This window comes from Onychostoma macrolepis, chromosome 09, assembly GCF_012432095.1.
Source record: "Onychostoma macrolepis isolate SWU-2019 chromosome 09, ASM1243209v1, whole genome shotgun sequence".
NCBI lineage: Eukaryota > Metazoa > Chordata > Actinopteri > Cypriniformes > Cyprinidae > Onychostoma > Onychostoma macrolepis.
This window is the reverse complement of record NC_081163.1, coordinates 9288300-9296077: the sequence shown is the minus strand read 5'-3', so window position 1 is coordinate 9296077 and position 7778 is coordinate 9288300. Positions and strand designations below refer to the sequence as shown.

Here is a 7778-nt window from a genome sequence, read left to right as displayed (position 1 = left end):
AATGCATATATGGGTTAATACATAATTGCATAATTTTTATTATTTAAGTGATTCTAAAATAAATGGGAAATTTGTTAACAAATAAAATATTATTTTATAAAAGCATGATGTCTAATAATGTCAATTATTAGAGTTAACTACCATGGGTAGCGTGTGATTGATTTATTTTACAATAGTACAATAGTGATTTTAATAATTTCCATTGTAATTGTCCGGAAGATGTTTTATGTAAATTTGCTTTTAAAATTTGTCTGTAAAATGTAGTGGAGATATTTAGATTTTTTTAAATGCTATTGTGTGAGGGGTTCAAAATTTGGAATATTTGGAATAAAATGACAGCAATGAAAAATGAGCAGAAAGTCCACTTTACCTGTGTTCCCCTATACATATACAGTATTTCACAGAAGTGAGTACACCCCTCACATTTTTGTAAATATCTTATTATATCTTTTCATGTGACAACACCGAAGAAATGACACTTTGCTACAATGTAAAGTAGTGAGTGTACAGCTTGTATAACAGTGTAAATTTGCTGTTCCCTCAAAATAACTCAACACACAGCCATTAATGGCTAAACTTCTGGCCACAAAAGTGAGTACACCCCTGAGTGAAAATGTCCAAATTGGGCCCAAAGTGTCAATATTTTGTGTAGCCACCATTATTTTCCAGCACTGCCTTAACCCTCTTGGGCATGGAGTTCACCAGAGCTTCACAGGTTGCCACTGGAGTCCTCTTCCACTCCTCCATGACGACATCACGGAGCTGGTGGATGTTAGAGACCTTGCGCTCCTCTACCTTCCATTTGAGGATGCCCCACAGATGCTCAATAGGGTTTAGGTCCATCACCTTTACCCTCAGCTTCTTTAGCAAGGCAGTGGTCGTCTTGGAGGTGTGTTTGGGGTCGTTATCATGTTGGAATACTGCCCTTCGGCCCAGTCTCCGAAGGGAGGGGATCATGCTCTGCTTCAGTATGTCACAGTACATGTTGGCATTCATGGTTCCCTCAATGAACTGTAGCTCCCCAGTGCCCGCAGCACTCATGCAGCCCCAGACCACGACACTCCCACCACCATGCTTGACTGTAGGCAAGACAAACTTGTCTTTGTACTCCTCACCTGGTTGCCGCCACACACGATTCACACCATCTGAACCAAATAAGTTTATCTTGGTCTCATCAGACCACAGGACATGGTTCCAGTAATCCATGTCCTTAGTCTGCTTGTCTTCAGCAAACTGTTTGCGGGCTTTCTTGTGCATCATCCTTAGAAGAGGCTTCCTTCTGGGACGACAGCCATGCAGACCAATTTGATGCAGTTTGCGGCGTATGGTCTGAGCACTGACAGGCTGACCCCCCACCCCTTCAACCTCTGCAGCAATGCTGGCAGCACTCATACGTCTATTTCCCAAACACAACCTCTGGATGACGCTGAGCACGTGCACTCAACTATTCTGGTCGACCATGGCGAGGCCTGTTCTGAGTGGAACCTGTCCTGTTAAACCGCCGTATGGTCTTGGCCACCGTGCTGCAGCTCAGGGTCTTGGCAATCTTCTTATAGCCTACGCCATCTTTATGTAGAGCAACAATTCTTTTTTTCAGATCCTCAGAGAGATTTTTGCCATGAGGTGCCATGTTGAACTTCCAGTGACCAGTATGAGAGAGTGAGAGCGATAACACCAAATTTAACACACCTGCTCCCCATTCACACCTGAGACCTTGTAACACTAACGAGTCACATGACACCGGGGAGAGAAAATGGCTAATTGGGCCCAATTTGGACATTTTCACTCAGGGGTGTACTCACTTTTGTGGCCAGCGGTTTAGACATTAATGACTATGTGTTGAGTCATTTTGAGGGGACAGCAAATTTACACTGTTATACTAGCTGTACACTTACTACTTTACATTGTAGCAAAGTGTCATTTCTTCAGTGTTGTCACATGAAAAGATATAATAAGATATTTACAAAAATGTGAGGGGTGTACTCACTTCTGTGAGATACTGTATATAGTATATATACTGTATATACAGTGCCCTCCACTAATATTGGCACCCTTGGTCAGCTGTGAAAATAAATTCACAAAATTCCAACCTATCATTGAAGTAAAACAATTGAAAGTGGGGGGGGGGGAGGGGGATCTCATTGTGAAATAAATGCTTTCTCTAGTTCATGTTGGCCACAATTATTGGCACCCAATTATTGCAACGTCCTTTTCCCAAGATAACAGCTCTGAGTTTTCTCCTATAATGCTTGAAGAGTTTGCAGAACACCTGATAAGAGATCAGAGACCATTTTCTTCATACAGAATCTCTCCAGATCCTTCAAATTCACAGCTCCATGTTAGTACTTCTTCTCTTCAGTTCACCCCACTCATTTTCTGTAGGGTTCAGGTCAGAGGACAGGGACCTAGCCATGTTAAAAGATTAATTTTGTGTTCAGTGACCCATTTTTGTGTTTATTTTGATGTTTGTTTTGGATTGTTGTCCTGGTGGAAGATCCAAAAATGGCCCATTATAAGATTTCTAACAGAGTCAGCCAGGTTTAGATTTTTTATCTGTTGGTATTTGATAGAATCCATGATGCCATGCATCTGAACAAGATGTTCAGGACCTCTGGCAGAAAAACAGGCCCACAACATTAAAGATCCAGCAGTATATTTAACCGTGGACATGGGGTACTTTTTTTTATCCCTGTTTGTACTAAACTCATCTGGTGGGTTTGCTGCCAAAAAGCTCTTTTTTTAGTTTCATCTGACCATAGAAGCCAGTGCCATTTGAAGTTCCAGTCGTGTCTGACAACTGAATATGCTGGAGTTTGTTTTTGGATGAGCGAGGAGAATTTTCCTTGAAACCCTCCCGAACAACATGTGGTGATGTAGGGGATGTTTGATATACAGTGCCCTCCAAAAGTATTGGAACAGTAAAAACAAAATTGCTTTGTTGGCTATGGAGTCAAGACATTTACAAATATGATTAAAAGATGAATATGAGACAAAACTACAGAAAGTCACATTTTATTATTGGGTGATTCAACACAGATGTTTTACCAGCTAAGTTCAGAACTTTTAGAGTTTCATCCCTCTATCTGATGTGAGCATAAGTATTGGAACAGTTGCCTCACAGGTCTTTTCTAAGTGATCAGCTGTCTCCTGTTGCATTAATTCTTCAGATATTAAATGCAGGGAATGTGTCGTATCAGTTATATCCATTACTTCTGCATTCTGAATCTTGCATTTGATGATGACACACACAAACCATGATGAAGATGAGGGAGCTGACTCTGAGACAAAAGCAAGCAATTTGGATGCTAAAAGAAAAGAGGAAGTCAATTAGAGCTATAGCAAAAACAAAGGGCATGGAGAAATCAAGAGTTTGGAAACCACCAGTGACACCAGCAACCAACAACTACCTGATCAGCGGAGAAAACAACAGTAGTTGATAACAGACAAATCATAAAAGCTGTGAAAATGAACCCTAAAAGACGTGTCTGTAAAATCACCAATAACATCCAGAAAGCTGGGGTGATGCTCTGACAACCTACTGTCCTCATGAGACACAGAATTACAGATGCTACACAGTAAAATACAAACCTCTGACCAGCTCCAAAAATAGAAAGGCAAGATTAGAGTTTGAAAAAAAGCACAAAGGTGAGCCAGAAGAGTTTTGGAACAGTGTTTATGGACCGATGAGACAAAGATGAACCTTTATCTAAGTGATGGGAAAGCAAAAATGTGGAGAAAAAAAGGGAACTGCAAATGATCCCAAGCATACAGCCTCATCTGTAAAGCATGGTGGAGGTGGTGTCATGGCATGGGCATGCATGGCTGCCTCTGGAACAGGCCTCTCAACTTTACTGATGACTTAATGTATGATGACAGTAGCAGAATTAATTTGGAAGGGTACAAAACCATCTTGCCTACCAATATTCAAGAAAATGCCACCAGATTCATTTGGAAGTGCTTCATATTTCATCAGGACAATGACCCAAAACACCCTGCCAGTTCAGTCAAGGAGTTTATCAGGGCAAAGAAATGGAAAGTTAAAGGCTGGGAAAAGCATTTCAAAGGATGAGACCAAGAGTCTGGTGATGTCTATGGGTCACAGACTCACTGCTGTGATTGTGCGCAAGGGATCTGCAACTAAATAATAGCTTTTAATCTTTTATATCTGCCTTATGTTCAACTGTCCCAATACTTATGATTACATCAATGAGTGAGATGAACTCTAAAAGTGCTGTTCTTTTTATTTGGTAAAACATATATGTGTTGAAACGGCTAATAATCAAATGTGACATTCTGTAGTTTTGTCTCATATTCATCTTTTCATCATATTTGCAAATGTCTTGACTCCACAGCCAACAGAACAAATTTGTCTTCACTGTTCCAATACTTTTGGAGGGCACTATATTTTTTTTAGGTTTCTGACCACAAGACTCAACTAATCTCTACAATTCTCCAGCTGTGATCCTTGGAGAGCCTTTGGCCACTCAAACTCTCCTTCTCACCGTGCATTAGGACGGTATAGACACACATACTCTTCCAGGCAGATTTTTAACATATTTAGTTGATAGGAACCTCTTAATTATTCCCCTGATGGTGGAAATGGGGATTTTCAATGCTTTAACTCTGTTCTTTCAGCCACTTTCTATTTTGTGATGCTCAATCTTGTTCTGTACATCAGAACTATATTCTTAGGTTTTACTACTTGTGATGGATGATTAAGGGAATTTGTCCTTTGTGTTCCTCATATTTATAATCCTATGGAACAGGAAGTCATGACTGGACAATTTCATGCTCCTAGTCACCCTGGTGTGCTAAAAAATGTAAATATGAATGGGAATATACTTCAGATATTTTACTCATAAAAATTTCTAGGGGTGCCAATAATTGTGGCCAACATTCATCGGAGAAAAACATTTATTTCATCATGAGATTTTCTCCCCACCTTCAGTTGTTTTACTTCAATGATAGGTTAGAATTTTGTGAATTTTTTGACTTAAAGATCAAAAGGATAAACAATGCAGATTTATTTTCACAGCCCCCTGCTCATATTTATCAAGGGTGCCAATATTAGTGGAGGGCACTGTATAAAAGGAACACAGGTAAAGTATATGTATATAAAGGGAAAAGACAGAACATGCCTGAAATATGCCTGGATAGTTCATAATTTCCACAGTGCTCAATTTTCTATGCAAAGAAATTGCATACCTCAACTCATGACATAAAGAACCAATTGCACTACATTCAATAAGACAAACGTTCAACAACTGCATGTGAAAAATAGCTTTAATGTAAAAATAAGCTTGGTACATTTTTAAAAGAGAAACAGTGCCTTGAAGCAGACAGAGGAAAGGGCCGATGAAATATTTAGTACATTCTTGCACAAGAGATGTGCCTTCAGAGAAAATATTAATGAGAGTGAAGATGTGCAGACATTGAAGAATCATTTATATCTTGGAGCCAAAAAGGTCTTTGTGATTTATATCAACCCCAGACAAGAGCTGCATCGATGCAGCTAGCAGTTTAAGAGGATGGACTCTTCACTCTGCATACATATTTAATTCTGTATTGAGTACCACATTGCTGGTTGTTCGGTAGAGCTAATAAAATTTCAAACAATTTAGTAAATAAATGACTTCATTTTCTTTGATAAGCAGCAGAGTTGTTTGATGACAAATGAAAGATTAATGGATTGCATCAAACTATGTAAACTAATGTAAACTTTCTGCATATTAACCCTTTTAAGGTAATACAAATAGCAACAAACTTCCATAACAAGTTCCTTTAATGTTGAGCAATATTTGAACCCAAGTTTGGAAGAGCAGAAAGAGTAAATGAACACATAATTATTCATATAAATCCTCAATAATTATCCTTAAGGTATTCGGCAACTTCATTATTCAATACAAAATACATTTTTTTGTCTTTCATAAAAATCACAACACCAATATATAGCCTATGAAAGATTTCCTATGTATTAAATTAACATCTTTTTGGGGTCAATTAAATCCCATAATGTGCAAGTATTTCATCAGTCCAAAGCATTGTACGAGTCTAGACTGTCAATGTCCGTTCCTTCAGTGACTTCCTGTTCCTCTGTGTCCGTCTTCCCCATGGCAAAGTTAATGAAAACCTAAGGAGACGGGTCAAGACAATCGTTTAGTCTCTACATCACCACCTGTGTCTCTTTTCATTTCTTTCCACTTCCACCTTTGCTTCCTGGCCACTAAACATACAAGAATTACTCACTTGTTTACTCTTTAATTTGTATTTTGGTCTGTTCCTCACACATTGACTTCAAAAGGTATACGATATAGTGTAAGCACTACTTTTATGTGTCTGTTAAAGCTTGACAAATCACTACAAACTGTAGCTGTATGGAAGAGCTGTGTGAAAATTCTTCAAACAAATAGATCTCCCTTTGTGTTCCACAGAACAACAGCATGAGGGTAAATAAATAATGACCAAAAACATCTTATGTATCTTACCTCATCCAAAGTGGTCTGACTGACTGAGAAGTGTTTGATTTGCAGTACAGCCTTGTTGGACTCTAACAGACCAAAGATTGAAGCCACACCACCGGGAGCAACAGGCACGTGGTATTCCACCATATTTGAGTGATGATCCTTTATGAACAGAACATATACAATGTTAACTTTAAAATCCACTTTAAGTGCTCACATTATAAATTTGTAAGATTTTCTTCCCCCTTAGGACTACTAATAATGTAAGTATCCCAAAAACAGGTATAATAAAATTTTTATGACCATTTCCACACTCTGACTCATGAACCTGCTGTTTTAATTTTGCTGCTGTGCCTTCAAGACTTCTAAGTAAACATCCTATTTCTATTTGAAACGAGATACGGCATATTGCCGTCAAGTCAATATACTGCACTTTTCAATAACTTGAACTTTTCAATAACTTTAACTTCCATTATGATGTGTTCTGATTCTCACCTTCAGGCACGTGCTGGGGAAATTCTGCTGCATGAAGTTACTGATCATATCTACATCGCAGGAGGGTCCAGCTAAGTACATCTTCACCGTGAATCCTTTACCAAACCTGTCAGATGAACAGAGATTATTTTATCACCAGGGACAAAATTATGAAGTGTCTGCAGGAGATATCAGGCTCTAGAGCAACAATAAGTGTGGAAAACAAAAGGAGATGTGAGAGAACCATGGAAAATAATTGGTAGGAGGAAAGAGAGGATACAGGAAGATACACCGCTGACCTGTTTTTGATGTGCTGTAGGGAGCCGAGGCATCTGAACTGTCCTTCTACCATTATAGCCAGACGGGTGCAAAGGGCCTCACACTCCTCCATGCTGTAGGACACAAATACATATTACTGAAACTCTCCGATCAACTTTCTCAAACCCATCAAAACTGACAAAAACTTTCTGCAGAATCGCACCATACTTATTACAAACAGAATACGATATACATAGCATCTTAGTATATAATATATCACTGTCTTCAAACTTGAAATCTTTTTAAAATCTATTTACAGTTTCAGGCAATCCTTAGTAAAGCCTAAAAATTCTAGGACTGTTAAATATATAAAAATACATAGAAATATATATATAACCATTTATATTTACTACATTTGTTAATGTCAAAACAATGGTTAAAGGTAATCTGTTTACTACTATACATACGTACATACATACATATACTGTATATACTTAAAGATATTTATTTAAATTAATTTAAATAAAAAATTCTGCATTTGTTATAATATGTAATGTTTAATCTTCATACAGTTTTGTGAAATAC

General features: G+C 38.2%; 1 protein-coding gene across 1 annotated transcript in view; it reads right to left on the bottom strand.

The window, feature by feature from the left end:
• Nucleotides 1–5265: 5265 nt before the first annotated feature.
• Nucleotides 5266–7778, bottom strand: part of abca12 (ATP-binding cassette, sub-family A (ABC1), member 12) — an 80060-nt gene continuing 77547 nt past the window's right edge. Inside the window, 4 exon segments of the mRNA XM_058787691.1 lie at nucleotides 5266–6130; nucleotides 6486–6623; nucleotides 6957–7062; nucleotides 7235–7327. Of these exon segments, the coding sequence (XP_058643674.1) occupies nucleotides 6029–6130; nucleotides 6486–6623; nucleotides 6957–7062; nucleotides 7235–7327 (439 nt within the window). The 3' untranslated portion in view covers nucleotides 5266–6028.